The 19920-nt window shown below is 42.1% G+C and overlaps 1 protein-coding gene and 1 long non-coding RNA gene across 3 annotated transcripts in view; one reads left to right on the forward strand and one right to left on the reverse strand.

Annotated features, from left to right (window-relative positions):
- Positions 1–2131, reverse strand: part of FIGN (fidgetin, microtubule severing factor) — a 126686-nt gene extending 124555 nt beyond the window's left edge. For both annotated transcript variants that reach the window (XM_028747345.2, XM_028747337.2), the window contains exons 1-2: positions 1444–2131; positions 360–559 (exon numbers count right to left, since the gene is read on the reverse strand). In XM_028747345.2, the coding sequence (XP_028603178.1) occupies positions 360–384 (25 nt within the window). In that variant the 5' untranslated portion in view covers positions 385–559; positions 1444–2131. The remainder of the gene's footprint in view (positions 1–359; positions 560–1443) is intronic.
- The window catches only part of LOC114605777 (uncharacterized), a 402747-nt gene that overhangs the window by 137327 nt on the left and 245500 nt on the right, over positions 1–19920 (forward strand). The window lies entirely within an intron of this gene.

Here is a 19920-nt window from a genome sequence, read left to right on the forward strand (position 1 = left end):
GAGTGTAGGCATAGATATGTTCAGGGTTTCCCCCTCCCCTTTTTACAGTCAGTGAGTTTACTAATTTACATAGTATTTGAGTGTACATAGTTCACTTTTGGTAACATGCAACTTTAGCATTGCAACTGAGAACAAAAGTAACACTACAATCAAAGCAGAAATCAGAAACAAAATGATAACACACAAAAACTGCTTATTTACACACTTGAAGCTTTACCATTAACATCATTTATCTCTAGCCATATCCACATGCAAAGTCCTCAGATATTTTTTATATATGCGCTTTAAAAATTTATCTAGATGCAAAGAAAGAGAGAAAGAAAGAAATAGAAAGACATAGATCCCAAAAGCAGACATACCATAAACACTGGTGCTACTGATCATTTCTTGCTGGCAGCACAAAAAAGCTGAATTGGATTTTTTCCCCTCTTCCTCTTCTTCTTCTCCTCCTCACAAGCAGGAATTCCAAAGGTTGCTTTTCATTAAAGCCACTTTTCCTCTCAGCTATCAAATGTCACTGCCTTGAAACGTGGGCCCTTTCGTCAGGTATTCATTTAACCTACATGCATATAATTAAGTGGGAAAGCAACATCAACAAAAAGGGGATCTCAGATCACAAGAGAAGAAAGAAAGGGGGGGGGGAGAAGAGCACATGACCACGAATACAAGTCCATGTCAATTTCACTCACTCCCATTGAAACTAACAAGAGCTCCAGGGAGAATAGTAATAGGATCAGTGGATTGTATATACCATTAAATTATACATCTTTCTCTCCGTTCCAAGCCAACAATACGCCCACCGTGCTGTCCCCCCTCCCTCCACGATGATGTGCTTACATTTTACTGCATCAGCTTCTCTTGACATATTCACGCCCCCCCACCCTGAACTAAAACACGGCAATTTAACCCTAACTTTCCCCTTCCGCCGATCCTCATTCGCACTAATTTGCTTAAAAGTTCGTTCCCCCAATACACCTAAGTCGCATCTTATCCGCGCGTTCCTGCTTGGACTCCAATTTGAAAAAATAAAAGACCCACTTAAGCGAAAGTGGATTTGGCGGCGGGGTGGGGTGGAGGGGGAAGCTCTAAATCTCGCAATCGCGAACTCTTGGGCTCCTGACTATTGTTAGCAACGATCAAGGAAGGGGGGGGGGGGACCATCCACCGCGATGCTATCTCTTTACTTTCCACGCTGCGCTTAGATGAGAAAAACGGAACGGGGGAAAAAAAGAGAAAAGAATAAACCAGTCTGGAGCATGTCCTATATTTAAATATAGATTTAAAGCATTATGGCTTAGATTTAATATTTAAAAGGCACACGCAGAAAATTTAAAGCGCCCGTAGCCGCCTGGGATATATTTAAAATTATATAAAATTTTAAACAGAGCGGGCGGGGGGGGGGGAGGAGGATGAAGAGAGACGAACGGCGATGGGAGATCTTACCTGGAGGTTTGGTAGAGAAGCCCGGTAGGTTACAGCAGCATCGATCCTATCTGTTCGCTGATGAATGGGGGCTCGGGTTAAGTGAAGGTGCCTATGATTTGAAATCATTCCAAGTTTTTGAAGGGAAGACTGACTGCAGCCTCTGCCATGTTGGAATTTCAAACCCAAAACAGCTGCTTCGCAAAGAGCCAGCATGCCAGCAGCTGAACGCCTGCGCAGAGCGGCGCCGAGCCAAATTCAAATCACTTTCACACTCGGAGCCAAAGATCAGTTTTCAAAAAAGAGAGAGAGAGAGAAGAAGAAGAAGGGGTGGGGGGGATATCGGGAGGGAGAGAGAGAGACGCACCAGATTCATGGGCAAGAAGAGGAGGAGAGGAAGCTCAATGGCCGCGCGCTACTGCCGCCGCCGCCGCACCACCACCACCAGGCCCCTGGCTGCACAGGTCAGGTTACATGGTAGGGGCTGTCGCTTGCAAGGAAGCCTGCAAAGACTGCCTGGAGGTGGCCGGGAGGTCATGGCAGAGCAGCCAGGAAGCTCTCCCGCCCCTCCCGCGGCCGCCAAAAGGCGAATCGGGAACTTGGGGAGTTGGGATCCCTGCTCCCAACCTCCCCTCCGCCTCTTGCAGCAAGAGAAACACTTCTCCCAGCTCGGGCACTTTCCCTGCAGCCGGGAAAGCGCCATAGCCCGTCCCATCCCCCCCAACCCCCCCACAGCAGCGGCGGCGAGCGTCTCTGCCTCCCCCCCCCCTCACCGCCCGGTCCCCACCTCGCAATAAGCAACAGCGGCGGCGGCGCCTCCAGCTCCAGGCCCTACCGCAGCTCAGTGGCAGTAATGCCTCTGTGCAGCCCGCTCGCCGTCGACTCAGGTCCCTAGACTTTGGGATGCCGCGCGGCAGCAACAGCCGAGAGCGGTTGAAGCAAGAAAGAGACCGAGAAAGGGGGGGGGGGGGAGCCCGATCCTGCCCTGTGTGCTTGCTCGCGGGTAAAGAGTAAAGTCGCACTGTATGCTTATGGAGCTTTCCGCACCCCCCCCCCCCGGGTAAGAAACTGTGTGCGGCAAAGGGGATCGCAGCCTGAATGATGCAGGATAGCAGCAGCATGGGGGGGGGGGAGCGAAAAACGACCAGAGACATTAGACTTTCCCCCCTAACAGTTGCAATTTATTCCCGCTGTCCCCACTTGGAAGTTCCTCTGCGTGCAGGATCCCCTGCTCTCACTTGCTCCAAATGACGTTTCACGGCACCGTCCTGCACAAGTTCTTTCCTCACAAAGAAATTTTCCGCTGGGTTGAAGAGAGTGTTCGCAAAATAAAGCCGCACTTCTTTCGGAATGGGAACCAGTGAATTCAGTCGGGGCTTTATTTCTTAGTAAATCTCTGCAGTGGATACAGATGTAATATCCCATTAAACTCTTCAGAGTGTTTCTGTTTACTGTACTAGGATAGTGCTGTGGGGCTGCAATCTTAGGCATGCTTTCTTGGAAGTTCTACTGAATTGCTCTCTGTTTAAAAGGACTTCCCTGTGGATCCAAACTGGCAGCACCATCTGAGGTGAGGTGCTGAGTACACCAGGAATCTCCCCCAGGATACATGGGAGTGGGAAGACAAAATACACCAAGGCTGCAATCCTAAATTGCCAAGGACCAAGTCCTGTTGAAATACTTGAATTAGTTCTGATTAAAAATACTTTGAGGTGTGATGTGATTAAACAGGCTTGCTTGGAAGTGAGTCCAGTTTGCATAGTGATAGTTGTAAACATGCGAAGGGTTTGGCTGTACCTCTTGTGATCCTCTGTGTTATCATTTGCAAGTGTCAGTTTCTTCACCTGTAAAATGGGCATCGTTAATACTAATTTTTAGTATAATCTACAAGAGTTAATTTGAGCCCAGACTGAACAGAGATAAGTCTCTGGAATCAATTTTTATACAGCAAGTCCCATCTCTCCTTTATCTCCTATTAGTGAAATACCCCATAATTTGAGCTGTGAAAGTTGATTAGAAAGAATCTAGCCATCAGAGTGGCTCCTTGCAAATCCCTTGCTACTTACAGCTCAGGGAACATGCCCAGCAGCTTCAGGGATTAAGTGTTTAGGATCAGATGGCCACCGCACCTTCTTAAGAGGTATGGATGGTTGCGTGCTGGTGCTTTGATATCAACAAATACATGTTTGCTTATGATTTGATATCTCTTTACAACTGAATGATTCATAGTTGATTATGTGAACTACCTCCATTGACTTTTGCTGCATTTGCAGTGATGTGTAGCGATATGATAGTTCAGTTTGTGTTGTTAGAAGTGCCTTTGTTGTACCTCACATACAAATAATCACTTGCCTGTTGGTCAGTTAGTTAGTTTGTTTAATTGTTGTGTGAGGAACATGCACAGACAAATCCAAACCTTAGAGTTAGAACCTTTTTGATGGAATCCATTCTCAAATGCTTTGCTGCAGGGACCCACCAATGGTCTTTTGTCTTCGAGCAAAATCCACTTGTCACTTTCAGTGCCTTAATCAGAAGCTACATCTCTCAATCTGCGACACATCCCCCCCCCCCCTTTAATGGCAAGCTGGTGTTCATCTCAGGCTTTTCATACCCTTCCTTACCTTATTATGTTGGATGCAATGAATACTTTCTCACAGTCCATTTTGGGAGGGAAGAGTTATGTTGCCACATTGCATATGCAGGTTAAAAGCCCAGACAGAGGATCTAACACAGGGAGTGGCATTTTATCCCATGTTTCCCTTTTATCATTTATATTCTGCATTAGTACCTTGAGACTCACCTCTGTGTACACAGAAAATAAGCCCCAGTGATTTCTATAGAGCCTCCTCACCAGGAACTGGGCATACGATGGTAAACTTTTGGATTGTCTTCAGGTTAGGCAAAGCAGCCAGAAGGTGAGAAGGTAGAGCAACTCAAACATCTCCTTAATGTGTATTCAAGTGCCAGAAGACTCAATGGGACATTTTGCATGCCAGAACGGCAAATTCCCAGCTCTATGAAAAGGACTGTCATAGAAAGTAGCGTGGAATAGTCTTCTGTCCATTATAAAAATAAACATCCCATGGAGCTTGTCTTTGTGCTGCTAGAGGTAGTTAACAGTGCAGTCCTAAACATATCTCCTGAGAGGTATATCCCACTGAGTTCAGCAGGACTTCATCTCACCCGTGTGAGTACGGAATTGTAGCCTTAATGTGGAACTTGTCAATCCATTATGTCTTACTCATGTGCATGTAATTGTTCACATTGCTCCAATTTTATGTGTATGGGGTTGTTGTTTTCTCCTGCAGGATTGCCAAGCTCTTTCTTTAACTACACTTCACCAACCATACAGCCCAAGCATATGCATGTTTGCTCAGATAAAAGTCTAAATTTAACTCTGATGAAAGTCCAAGTACCATGCACACTTACCGGCAACTGTGTCCCAATATACATTAGTGTATATTATTAACTTGCATGTCCATCAGTTAACTATAGTTTTTAGTTAGGTGCAATTTATACTCATATGCTTCCTTTCACAAGCCTCTCCTTCCCTTGCGTGCTATATATAATACACAAATAATACACAGTCTATGTTGGTCCCTTCCAGAGTAGATCCTATTAGATTATTAAAAATTTTCTCATAATATATGTAACCTTTTACAGCTTTAAATCTGTATGGAAATATGTGCAATGTTTGGGTTTGTAATCCTTCCTGGGACCTAGTGGTAAAGGATGAGTAAGAAATCAAATAAGTAAATAAATCGTTCTCTGCATTAGGAGAAACCATTCCTGCATCCTCATAGTGGGGAAGGGATATTTCCTTCTGATATCAGCCCTTCATGCCTTGTGGGTTGCCTAACCTTGAGCCCCCAGGCTGCACATATTTCCATATAGATTTAAATTGCCCTCCAGACACTTTGGATTACAACTCAGCTGCAGCCATGGGAGTTGTAGTCCAAGAAACTGGAAGGCACCAGGTTGGAGAAGACTTTCCCACATCTTTACCTTGTCTTAGGGAAGCCCGAGTTTCCTCTATGGAGAAAATAGCTTCAGTTCAGGGATGTTGACATCTTCTTCCTGCCAAGCAAGAAGGCCAAGCAAGCACCTGCTGCTTTTCTTGTACATCCTCCTCAAATGAATGATCAGTGCTGTCACCTCTGATGGCACTGGCTGTGTATTTGTGGAAGGGCCACAGGTAAGAAAGGGTGGGGGAAGAGAACATCAGATCTGAATTTGACACCTGTACTAATGGCCAGGGGCAGCCTACAAACTTCAGGGGTCAGCACACTCTCTATATGTGTCTCTCCCCTATTACCATTCAAGACTCCTTCTCCTATGACCTTTATTGCATGAAGTGAACATGGCATCAACAGGAAGCAAGGCATTTGTTGCTGTAGCTCCAAGGCTGTGGGATAATATCCCACAATGTTTGGTTGAATTCATCCCTCCTAGCCATTAGGGGGCCAGTGACTAGACAGGCAGCCTTTTTGGTCATGGCACTCCATCTGTAGAATGCTCTTTGCAGAGAGGTTTACCTGGAGGCCTCTTTGATGTTTTGTTTTGGCACCACGTAAAGGCTTTAAAAAAATTGTGCAGGCATTTCAGCATATAGCGTAAGTTCCCTTGACTGTGTTTTTATCCGTTCTTTTGAATTTAATGGCTTTGTTTTGTTTTAATGGCCACTTCTTTTATTTTCTTTTATCACACTGGGAGTTTTTAGTGAAGGACTGAATAGAAATCTTCTAAATAAATAAATGAAACATATCTGTTTGGGAAGACCTTTGGTCAGTAAACAAATATTGTATTCCTATCTGATATAATCTGCTGAGTTCAATGTCCTGTGCTTTTAATTTTAGTGTTGCCATTTTTACATGAGGATGTCGTTTTATTTTATTATAGATTATTGTTGTGAGCTGCCTCAAACTTGTAGAATTCGGACACAAATGCTATAAACAAATAAAGACATTTCTATAGGAACATAAGAAGCTGTCTTATTGCTCTGTGAAGCTCAGTATTGTCTCTAACACAGAGATAACCTGTGGCATTCAATATGGTGCTAGACTGCAGCTCCAATCATCCCTGATCAACGGACATTCTGACTGGAGGATTGAGAACTGGAATCCAACAACATCTGGAGGGCCACAGGTTCCTAATCCTTTTATTTATTTGTAGATAGATGGATAGAGAGATAGATTGAATTTATATACCACCCTAAACCCACAGGTATATCCTTGACTCTGAACGCCCAGGGTTTCACACAGGGGTCTTTTCTAGCCCTGTCTGAGGATGCTGAGAGATCACCCTGCTACTGTCACATAGATTGTCAGGGCTGGAATCAGACACAGGTCAGCAATAAAATAAGTAGATATCAGTTATCAGTTAACTCTTTCTGCAAGGAAATGGACATACAACTTGGCCTTGTGGTCTCAGCAACATGGCCCAGTAGGCCTTGCCCCTATGAAGCAGTTGCCAGGACTGAAGGTCCCTTCCTTTCATCCTCTCTAAAGCTCCTCTCCTGGATGGTTCCCAAGCAGTCTCAAACTGTGTCTACGAAACTCTGATCTCTGTTCTGATCTTCTCATTACTTTGCAAGTTCTCAGAGACCAGGAAGGAGGGGAGCTTGCAACAGCAGGAGAGGGAGACTCCCTGGATTCTTCAGCAATCTCTTGACGCCTCTCCTCCTCTGCTTTGGCCTCGGAGTCTGAACTGCTTTTCACAGGCTCGTCCTACTCACTAAACCCTGTTGCCCCTTTAGCATCCAGCACCATCTTCCAATCTTTTCTCTCTGACCGCTCCTTGGTGTCCACCACAAATCCCCTGGCTCTGAACCTTCCTTCTCCAAGGTTTCCATTGGAGGCTCCCCAGTTGGTGCCTCCCACCACACCTCTTTGTCCGGCCAGTCCCTGACATACATCTATGTTGTCAGTACTGAAAGGAAGAAGAATAAGAAGAATTTTATCATTTGTACACCGCCCATCTCACTGGGTTGTCCCAGCCACTCTAATAACGTGTTAGATCAGCCTTCACGGTGTCCAGCCAGCATGGGGAGTTGGAGTACCAAACATCTGGAGAGCACCAGCTTGGCGAAGGCTGTGTTAGGTGTTTCACATAGGGATGCTCAAGCACTAAAGATAGCTCTCTTCTTCCCCAGCACTATTGTTTGTATGCAGAAGGACCAATCCACAAACAGTAAATGGTTTCAATTTATAACAGCTGGCTCACTTAGTTGTTCCAAGATGGGACTAGAGATTTAAATTTCTCCAAAGACCATTCAGATCATTCTAATAGGGCAAGTGCTGCATAAACTATATTCTTAGATAAAATTAATTATGGAACAAAATACCATATTTTCCTTGCCTCCTGTGCCACTACCTCCTGGCATGTGTGCCATTTGTAAAAAAAGAAGAAGAATTCCTGTTCATGTAAAATAAACCCTTTGTACGTGCACACATGCACACATTCTGTTTTTCTTGCTATATAAAGAGATGTTACCATAACCTGTGGACATTTTGACAGCTCTATGAGAGCTAGTGCAGTGTGTTGGAGGAATGAGCTGTGAGATGAATCAGTTTGGATCTCACCTCAACCATGCACTTGGGGAACCTTAGGTGAACCTGTTAGCATCAGCCCTCAGCACCAAAGTAATTTGAGGTCTACTATATTGGCCTACTATAAAGATTTGTTGCAAGGCTCACAGCCTATGTGCTTTTACTTGGAAGTTAGGCCCAGTGCCAAGCAAGAATACAATTCTAGGCATGTCTGCTGACTGCGTTCCAAGTATGGATGAGACACTAGTCCTGCTGATGTTACGTATTTTGCCCCAGAGTGCTTAAATCACCACTAACATCAGCATGAAAGGAAGATCACTCCATCAGGTCCCCTTCTGTGAGGATTGCAACTACCATGACGATGGCTGTCTGAGAGAAGAGCTGTGTGGTGGGAGCAACCCTGTTCTCCTGGCCAAGACATTGTCACCTGCTCTGTTCCTAGATCTGGTGTTGGATGGAGAGTACTTCCAGGGAGGGACTGTTTTTTATCAAGGACAAGAGAGACAGAACTTCTATCAGGAGGCGTTGTTTATATCAGCCAGCCAGAAATCTGCATAGACACATCTGCATTAGAAGAATGGTCACTTCAAGAACTTGAGCTTGATTCTGCCTCCTCTCTCACATTCCCTTTTCCTTATGTGTGAGGTATTTTTAGACTACAAGCTTGAAGGCAAGAACTGCCTTGATACTGATTTTTGTAAGCTGCTCTAGGAGGGTTTTGACTAAAGTATACATTAATTTTATCATTTCTGCTTCATAAATTATAAAAGGGTATGAAAGAAAGAAAGAAAGAAAGAAAGAAAGAAAGAAAGAAAGAAAGAAAGAAAGAAAGAAAGAAACATTTTATAGGAAGGAGATTGAGGCTGCACTCCTATACACATCTACTCAAAAGTAAGTCTCATTGAGTTCCATGGGGCTTGCTCCCAGAATAGTATATATAGGATTGTAGCCTCAAGAAGAAATATTTTTAAATGTAAGGTATAAAGACTTCAACTTTCTCCAACAATCTACAGTAAAATGCAACAAATGTAATCAAAGCAAAAACTACATCAATAAAACTGTTTCTCAACCCCTTTATACTATTACTCTACAAATGGACGGCATCACTTAACAATATTGTGCATTAACAATACAATAAGTTCTCTAATAAGTTTCCATGAAATGACAATTTATTTAAAAACTCATCATTTGTAATTCTATTCTCATAAGACCATTTAGATGCATGGGTCTTTTCAATTCTAATAGACCTGCTAATAGTCCCTCACAAAAGAATTTATTCAGGCCCTTGACCTCAGATTGATACAACTGCACCACATAATCAGAATTAAGAGATGAGTCAAAGTAATATTCAGTAGTATCAAGGGGGTCAAACTGGTCCTTCAGCAACCCATGTACCATACATGCGAAGGTGATTTCAAAATCACTGCAGCAACCCCTTTCCCTTTGTGGTGTCTGAAGCCTTTGTACACACTTTTAGGAACAGTTTTGTCAATAAATATTTAGCATACTATTCATATAGTCCATAGATTTTCTTTGTGAAAAGAACAATAGTGGGATATCACGATTATTATTATTTTTAAGTCTACTGAGTGGGATTTACAGGAAGGTCTTAGAGACCTGCCAGTATACATTTTTATATTTTAAAGGAACACAGCAGAAACCCCTGATTCAATTCCACAGCAAATGAAAGTAACTGTAAAGTTATATATAAGAATTGATAATCAGATTGAGGTTTTCCTACTGCATACGAGTCAGGTAAACAGACCACCACAATCACAAATATTTTCTACATATCTCAGGGTGTGAGCAAGTGCCCATTTTGCTTGGGAGAGAAGATTTGGTCATACAGTGACCACTGTTTGGATGTAACAGTAAGCTATCGCTTCACATTATGTGAATGAGCCTCGGACTTGTGTGCTTTCCCCTATTATTTCTTCCCTGGAGTGGTTGCAAGAAGATCAAAAGAGTTTGCATCTTTTAAAAACCACTCATTACTCATTATGTCTGAATCTAGGTTTAGCTTTGTGCTTTAGAAAGGGGTAGGGAACCTTTCCCCTATGACTCACAGGAAAAAAACAGTTGGGTGTGGCAGCTGGTACCAGGCATAGTAGCAACCAATGTTTGCTGAAGCCAGAGCCAAAGGGGGGGGGGGCATGATCTGCTTCATATAGCTGTCTAGTAGGTAGGAGGAATCAGCAAAAATGAGGTACTCTGACTTTCAGGAATAAAGTGCTTTCTGGTGCAGCAAAGCCACCAATGGATACAACCTATTAATTTCATTAACTCTGTGTTGGGTTATGGCCAAGAGTGTTTTTAAAAAACAAAGTGAAGAGGTCAACTCATCAGCAAATACAGATCCCCTTGCCTCCAAAGTAAAACGCCATCATGAAAATACTTTACACCAGCTTAGGTTCAGGCCCAAAGTGTATAAAGGTTTTTCAGAACAGGCTCCTTAATTCCCTTGAATCTGCATTATGTTATGTAGTCTGTTGATGCTTGAATTAATGTGCAAGTTGTTAATCTCTCTAGACCTGGATTTAAAATTAGACAAAGCAATAATTAGTTTGGCACCATCATTTTGCTACCCAGAGAGTAATAATATAGGTCATAAAATACAAGAGAGCCCATTACAAGTTTTTTTTTTTTAACACACATTGTTACTGGGGAAAGATACATAGGTGCAGAAATTTGAAAATAAATTATGGTTAGGCAACAAAATAAATTAATGTTTTTTTGTGAATCCAACTCTATGGGTGATCTTTTTGTTTTTATTAGCATTTTAATGCTAAAGTGGCGAAGCAGCCACATCTAGAACCCTCAAGGAGCTGCTGTTACCAATTTGCCAAGCACTCCCCTATTGCATCCATGCTGACCTTGACACTGTTGTGGCAGAGTCAGAGAATGATGGGACCTCGGATACCATTGAGCACTGCTAGGCCAGACAACTTTCAACTTGTTTCCCCTGAGACTGTGGACTAACTGCTTGGAGTGGTGAGGCTAGTCCTTAAAGACTACTCATTAAAAAGCCAAATTCTTTGGCCATAGACAATAAATAAATAATTTAATTGAAAACAAAATTCAGGATCAGGATTGTGATTGTGATGCACAACAAGCAGTGTTTTAACCATTTCTCCCCACACCAGTGTCAATGACACCCCCCCCCCCAACTTGATACTGGGAGTGAAGCTTTCACTGATATTAATATTTAGATTTTCTTACATTGCAATCATCACTTTAGAGCCTCGTCTGAATGGTTTCTGAATTCTGAGCTTCCCCCACCTCTAAATATTCCAGAAAACGTGCCTAATTACATTCTGAGAATACAAGCCTGAAACAGGATAAACATGGAATAGCCACATAGAAAGCATAGTCCTTTTGTATGTGCATCTCAGTTTGTTTTCAGGACAAAAGACTGCAGAGGAACAATGCAATTGCTTGCATTGGCTACTTTGTCCTGCCTTCCAATCACTCTTGCTTTATTTTTAGTTAAACATGAGAGATCAGGAAGTCATCAAATATCATAATTGGTCTTGATTTCTCAGGATATTTTGAGCTACATGCCATATCCAACAACAGCACATTGGCATATTGTCCTGAATCATTATGTTAAAATATCTCAGTATCCAGTTGCATATATTTTGCAAGTATTTAATTGCATGCAAAAAGCATCACATAGCAACATTAAGTATGTGTGTGTATATACATAGCACTACACAAGTGCATAAATAAACAGAGAGCGGAAGAGATAGGTATAGAATGTAGATTCATTGCTATAAATGCATATATATTCATAACTCATTTAATGCGGAGCTTCTTGTGTAATGCAAGCCACTGATACAAAGTTGCTAATGATAATTATAGAAGTGATGCTGATTTAGTCATTTCAAGAAAGCCATAGAGGCATAATTAGTGTCTGAATGGCCTCAATATTGCATTATTAGGAGGCTAGGGTGAAACTTGAAATGAGAACATCAAGGCTGATAGGAGAAGAGAAAACATGAAATACATACATAATTCATTCTGAGATATTATGATAAAGGTTTATAACCAGAAACAATAATTTGCAGAAAGCATCTCATGTACCACAGCTGACTGCTGCAATCATTTGGTCAACCTGTTAAAGATCAAACAGTATTCTTCACTATTCTCAGTGGTATCTTTGTAATAAAGTAGCAGCAAACAGACAATGTTTGCTTCTGGTCAGTTTTAAAGAATGTTCAGTTTATCAGTAGAGACTTTAATCTCAAGCTTCATAGAGTACAAAGCGAACATTGATCCTACTGTGTTGTCCTTTAGGCCACAAGGCATGAGCATTTTTACATTCATTTGTCACAAAGCAAAAAAAGAAAGAAGGAAGTTAATACTTTGAAAACACCAAATGCCATATTTTAAAACAGAATACAGTAATTTCCTATTTCTTTCTCTCTCTCTTTCATCCCCCAACTCATCTTTCCCCCCCTTCCTGCTATGTGATTAGGCTTCTGTTCCACCATACTTCACAGTTGTAACTAGTGGAGGAGAGCTCCAGTGCAGGATTTCATGATTCTGGATTCCCGCCAAGTCACCCATTAGCTAGTGACCTGGTGCTCGTGTTGAATGGAGCAATATCATTCATACAGGTCCACTGTTTTGGGTTCTGCTGTGAGTAGCCTACATGAAGAATGGCACTTTACCCCAGTTAGGTAAAGAAATGTGTCACAACCAGAGTAATTATTTCTGGTGAGACCAGGTCTGCAGATGAAAAGGAATTAGATTAAATTCACACTATGCGTGTCCTGCAGTTTATTTTGCATCTTCATTTACAGAAATAAAACAAAATGAATTACTTCCTTGACCATGGAATTGTTATTTCCCCCACCCCCCGAAAGTTGCTGCAAAAAGAATAGTGTGTGCAGCACAATAGGCCTATGCAGGCATATCTTTAGCAGAGTGAAGGGGGACAAGTATGCTAGCTCTTTCCCCACATTACAGACCCTATCGCTTTCCCATGGGTTGGATCGCTTTTGAAGTGGAACACCTACTCTGCTCATGGAGGTTGCTCATGACCAGGCCACACTAACCCATGATTTAATTATACAAAACGTTGATCACTGAAAATGGTTCAGAAAGGTCAGCTGGTTCAAAATGTGGCCACCAGAGTCCTGGATGCCAGTGTGGTTTTGACCCCACTTCAAAGCGCTGTTTTTTAAATATATAAAGCCATAAACAATTTGGGCCTGAGCCAGTTGAAGGATTGCATGGAGCCACATCAACATGAACATCCTCCAAATTTGCTTCTTTACATTGCTCTGCTGGCAGATTATGTCTCATATCTTTGACTGGGTGTGGATTTTCATGTTGTTGTTACTGCCAGCTTAGTAACTTTGGAGATATTGTCGTATTAAATGCTTCTATATATTGTATTGTCGATACCGTATTGAATTTTTATTACGGGAGCTGCCTTCAGTGGATTGTACTCAGAAAGGCAGCCTATAAATATTAAGAAAAAATAATTAATTGATTGATTAATTAATTAATTTCAGGGTTTAAAATCACACAGGGAGCCTACATGAGTAGGCTGGCTCCCCAATACAAATGCTTGCCTGCAACTGAAGGAGGACAATAAGGGCAGTTATGGGGGCATGGGGTGGAGCTGGGATGCTCAACCCCACACTCCTTCATAGAATCATAGAATCATAGAGTTGGAAGAGACCACAAGGGCCATCGAGTCCAACCCCCTGCCAAGCAGGAAACACCATCAGAGCACTTCTGACATATGGTTGTCAAGCCTCTGCTTAAAGACCTCAAAAGAAGGAGACTCCACCACACTCCTTGGCAGCAAATTCCACTGTCGAACAGCTCTTACTGTCAGGAAGTTCTTCCTAATGTTTAGGTAGAATCTTCTTTCTTGTAGTTTGGATCCATTGCTCCGTGTCCTCCGTGTCCTCCGTGCCCTTCAGGTAACAGCATTTGGAATTAGGATGACTAAATAGGACTAGTAAATAAATAAATATTCCAACAGGAAATAGGACTTTGTTTTTGTTTTTTGAGCTGCTTCGCAAGACGATTTTCCCTATGGGCTTGCTTCGCAAGACGGAAACGTCTTGCAAGTTTGTTTCCTTTTTCTTAACACCGTTAATACAGTTGCGACTTGACTTCGAGGAGCAACTCATAGAACGTGGTGTGGTAGCCTTTTTTGAGGTTTTTAAAGACTTTGGTGATTTTTGAAGCTTTTCCAAAACTTTCCCGACACCGTGCTTCGCAAGACGACAAAACTCGCAGAACGAATTAATTTCGTCTTGCGAGGCACCACTGTATGGGCAAATCTCTCGATTTCAATTTCTCTCATTTTCTCATTTTCCCAATCTTAAATTCAGTTCTCAACATTTCTGCTGCCATCTGTGATTTTTAAAACTTGCTTTGGACATTTTTTTTTTTTAGCACTTTAGTGTGAATTTTCCCCAACAGACATATTTTTGCAAACAGTTTTGACTAATATACACATTTTTGCAAGATATTTCTGCTAATATACCGCATATCTGTATATGCTTTCACAAATATATGCATCTATATGCACACTTTATCCTAATATACACATTTTTGTACACATCTGTTGGCTGAAGAAGGACCACTCCCATCATCCCTGATCGCTGGCCATCTTGGTTGGAGATGGTGGAGTCAAACAACATATAGAGGGCATCAGGTTGGTTGGGGAAGGCTGCCATGGGGTATCAGTAGTTTTGGTGTGTTTCCTCTCCTAAAGAATACATCTTCACTGGACAGTATTCTCTACCAGTGGCCTGCGCTTGCCCCCCCCCCCCCCCTTAGCTCTTTCTCTGTTATGGTTGAATGTTGGTTCCTTAACAATGACAGCACATATTGGCGCCACTAAGGTGCTTTCCTCTGATATGCTTTTACACTTCTAGCACCAATCATATGGCTTTCTTTTAATTGTGTGTTAGAGCTTGTTTAGTCCAAAGCAATAGTGACAAGATGTCTCTCAAGGCCAGATAATTATCATTTATTTTGTGGTGCCAATAGAGAGTCTTCAAAATAAGATGAACTCAGGGGTATTGGCATGATTATTTTTCAGAGAAGCTATGATCAGCCTTATTCTCAGAAGCAGCCTACAAGAAATCTGTCAAATTTTGAGGATAACAACCAAATTCCCTCATGCAAATTTTATACTAGGTATCCAGCAGATGTGATCTCTGGTAATGAAATATGTGTATATAAAGCTTAATTTGGTTGTTCGTATCTCAGGAGGATATTGGGATGGGGGGAAATACCCAACTTGTAACACATGTTGGATTTTGAAAGCCATCCTTATAAACTTATATGTGCTTGGCAACTGTGTCCTGTTTAAACTGCAATATTGCCTTGTGCCTAGGTGGGCATCATGCCACTCTAGCAGATGGGCATGAGTTTAAGTGAGCCAGCATAGTAGTACATACTTTTCAGGGTCCAGGCACCTATCATACCTGTAAAAAGCACTGCATCTAGGATTAAAGAGCTATACTAGTCCCCTCTAAATCATACACTGATTTGAACAGATATCTAGGATACAAAGAATGAATGGGACTAAAAGTCAGAACATCTACTATATATTTTTGGAAAATAGTTTGTCTGTCTGTTCTCTGTAAGTTTGGCTGCCTCTCAGAATATCACCAACAAATTTGGCTTGAGGGTTCCTGAGACAGAGTTCTTTTTTGACAGTTGAGTGCTGGGCACCATTTTAAATCAATATGCTGCACCAAAATGTGACTTCATCTGTTTGCTTGCCATAAGTTCATCTGCCTCATCACAAAAGTAATCACAAGAACCAAACTGCAAGACTTAAATGACTCTGAAGGTGTTGTACCCTAAGGCTGTTGGATGGTGTCTTGTACACCTTCTTTCGACAACTCCTGCAGCCAAGCTGGTGCCAAATGTATTGCTCTGCTTTCCTTTGGACCACATTAGTGGGGCTGAGAGGGGGATATTGTTGTATGGGCAGCTCAGGACCTCCATACACACTCTCCAGGCTTGCGCCCCAGGGACATCAATTTGGTGCTGCTAATGCAGTGGTTTGACTTCACTCCTGGAGGAGCACTCCATTGTCTCTTGAGACAGATGGATAACAACAATATTGTGCGGAGGGACCCTCAGTGTGTATAGTTACATAGTTTTCCCTTGCTTGACTGGCTTTTCTTTCACAGATAGCTGGTGTCAGGGGGGGGGGGCAGGGACAGAACAGTGCTGAGACAGATTGGGACCATAGCAAGTGGGGAGGGGGCTTAATCTTTTGTCGCCAGTGTTGTCCTGATTAGAATCACCCATCCAATTGCTAATCTCACAGGGAGGAAAGCTCCTCTTGACACCAACGAGAGCTTTCTTCTCATTGCAAATAGCCAGCAATGGGGACAGGAAGAACTGTGGTGGGGCAAATGAAGTTCTTCACACACTCCCTCCCATGCTTATTAAGCCAAAATAAGCTACAAAATGGCAAAGAATGTGAAAAGCTTTTTTTTAAAAAAAACCATTTCTAGTTTTCTTTGTTTTCATTTTTTTCTGTGGATTTTATCATGCTGCTGCTTTTAGATATGTTATTAGCAACCTTGGAAACATTTGATTGAGAGTCAGGGTTTACATTTCTTAAATACATACATAAATTAGTTCAGGAAAATATAAACTGGTAGGATTGTGGAGGCATCAGACACTATTATATAAGATGCTTAAGTCTGCATGTACCACACAGTCTCATGAACACTACCACTATTGTTTCAGATGAGGATATAGGCCTTTACCACTCCCTTGCAGTTTTATTGACAAATTCCCTTTCTATTTTGTGTAAGAGTTGAAATTCAATGATAAGTCATATAAGCTCGCTCTATAGAGAATCTGTAACACTGCTCCCAGGCACACTGCAATGATTGGAACCACAAGCCAAACACGCTTTAGACGCTTAAAAATCTCGCAATCTACTGCATATATATAATGGAGCTTTCAGCTAGTACACTGCAGCTACTCATAAATGCATTTGCCTTAGGGGCATGAAATCAGAGTAGTTATTTGTATTACACTGAAATAGCCATGGCTACAGAGGAATTTACATAATAAATACACCTGCCTGCTTTAAAACATAGTGTGCAACTTTTGCAATGTGTGTGGGTAGTGGTGGGGGTAGGTTAGAGAGGTATGTGTGTGTAGAAAACAGATGCGGATTTCAAAGTTACCCAAGCAGTTTATTCAATAAATGCTTGAAATGCTGCTGTGTTGTATTTTAACATGCAATCGTCTGATAGCCAAAGGATGGTTCCAAATTTACGAATGATATTAAGTAAATTTGGCATTGCAATGAATGCTGTTCACATTCCAGTCAATGGTCACTTGTTGTGGCTTTCAAGAAGATTAAAATTTGGTAATTTTGCATCTCTTGTAAGAATGTCTCTTTCAGTATTCAAAATTATACAAAAACCAAAAAGAGAGAGAAAGAAATACATCAAAAACCACAGCACCACAAGATAGTTTTTAAGTGAACTCAACGACCTATATCCTTTTACTCTCTACTTTGTTATAACTGGTTGCCCTTTTAACAGTAAGAGACCCCTCAGGATATTAAAACATGACTTCAAATGAAAAAAGGTGTTCAGATGCATCCAGTTCATCTGGACATTAAGAGATTATGTGTCAGTCTGTTTTTAAAAATGTAAGCAAGTCTGATAACTCAGACCCTCTCCTGATGTTAGCAGTGTGGAAGCCACTACAGCCTGTCTTCTTCCAGCTCTGCTTCACTAAAGCCAGAAGACCTTGGCCATATAAGAGGGAGCCCACAACATGGTTCCATTTCCATGTCCTTCCTTCCAAAAACTGGAACATTACATATACCAAGCTACTTCATACCATAGAGATGCTTAAAGTTGCAGGGGAGACAACCTAAAATTCGGTCTAATTTTGTGACTTGCAAATATCAAAAGCTACACAGTCTTTCTGACATAATAGAGCCCTCTTGCATTAACTGTGCTGATTAATGCAACATAGTAAGGTTAACATATTTCATAGGATGGAATTTGTAACAGTATATGAGCTCTTAATTCAACAACTGGAGGGTTCTGTACAACTCAAAAACATACATATTTTTTACACCAAAAGAGGTCCAATAAAACATCTAGCACACCTATTTTTCATTGCATATATTCTACAACAGCTAAGCAACAGCTGCCTATTTCAACCTTAAATAGTGGCCAGTGTCGGCTTAGTCTTGGGTAAGCTTTGTTTGATTTATGAGAATCCTCTGAAGATTGATGTGAGATAGCATAGTCTTTTATCTGGTTGGTCTTCTGTCTTTCTGGTTTGGCTTAATTCCTTACAACACTTTTGACTAGTGCTGCCTGTATTCTCAAGGCAGAGTTTTCTGTTCTTCTTCTTTTTTTAACCACAAGATCATTCACAAGATTCCATGTTTCTAATTTACTGAAAGTCGCAAATCCTTGCCACACTCTCACAATAATGTCTGTATTATAAATTATTTGAACTCTTGCAGTCAATCACTTTCAAACACAAAGGTAACATGGCAGCACATCTTCCCAAAGGGATGCTGCCTTCTGTCGTTGACTCCAGATATCTAAAATGAGACAAGAATGACACACTGAACATTTCAGCATGGTGATTTCCTGGTTATTAGTTACATTCAAGTTCTTAGTGCAGCCTGGGACATGCAGTTACTATATCAAGGTCTACAGCTTTTTGGCTAAATCATGCTCCCCTGCTCCGTGCATATAAATACATACTCCCACAAAAAAGCAATTTTTCTGGCCATTTCCAATAACATACTCAGCAGAGACAACTTTTCACTGGTATGTTATCATTTAGAGTGACTCAAAACACCTGCTCAGCTTGCTTGCTAGGAGAACATCTGAAGAAGAGGAAGAAGAAGAGGAGGAGGAGTAGGAGTTTGGATTTGATATCCCACCTTTCACTCCACTTAAGGAGCCTCAAGGAGGCTAACAATCTCCTTTCCCTCCCTCCCCCACAACAAACACTCTGTGAGGTGAGTGAGGCTGAGAGACTTCAGAGAAGTGTGACTAGCCCAAGGTCACCCAGCAGCTGCATGTGGAGGAGCGGGGAAGCAAACCCAGTTCACCAGATTACGAGACCACCGCTATCAACCACTACACCATGGGTAGGCAAACTAAGGCCCGGGGGCCGGATTCGGCCCAATCGCCTTCTAAATCCGGCCTGTGGACGGTCCGGGAATCAGCATGTTTTTACATGAGTAGAATGTGTGCTTTTATTTAAAATGCATCTATGGGTTATTTTTGGGGCATAGGAATTGGTTCATCCCCCCCCCCATATAGCCCGCCCCCCCACAAGGTCTGAGGGACAGTGGACCCGCCCCCTGCTGAAAAAGTTTGCTGACCCCTGCACTACACCATGCTGGCTCCCTGAAATACAAAGAAACATGGACTGTGGCATGGTAAGAAGAAGAAAAATCCCTTATCTAAAGCTATCTGAAAGTTGTCAAAAATACAGTGGTGCCTTGCAAGACGAAATTAATCCGTTCCGTGAGTCTCTTCGTCTTGCGGTTTTTTCATCTTGCGAAGCACGGCTATTGGCGGCTTAGCGGCTTAGCAGCTATTAACGGCTTAGCGGCTATTAGCGGCTTAGCGGCTTTAAGAAAAAGGAAACAAACTCGCAAGAACTCGCAAGACGTTTCGTCTTGCGAAGCAAGCCCATAAGGAAATTCGTCTTGCGGAACGACTCAAAAAACGGAAAACCCTTTCGTCTAGCGAGTTTTTCGTCTTGCAAGGCATTCGTCTTGCGGGGCACCACTGTATTGAGTTCAACAGAAGAAGAATGCCAGGTTCCAAGGACATAATCATCTTCACTGTGCTTGCATGTTTCCTTGGAAGTAACTCCCGTTAGGGTAGTGGGGCTTTTCCCCAAAGAAGGGCATATAGGCATATATGTTTGCTTGGAAGGAGCTTACTCC

The sequence above is a fragment of the Podarcis muralis genome, chromosome 1, assembly GCF_964188315.1.
Source record: "Podarcis muralis chromosome 1, rPodMur119.hap1.1, whole genome shotgun sequence".
NCBI classification, from domain to species: Eukaryota; Metazoa; Chordata; class Lepidosauria; order Squamata; family Lacertidae; genus Podarcis; species Podarcis muralis.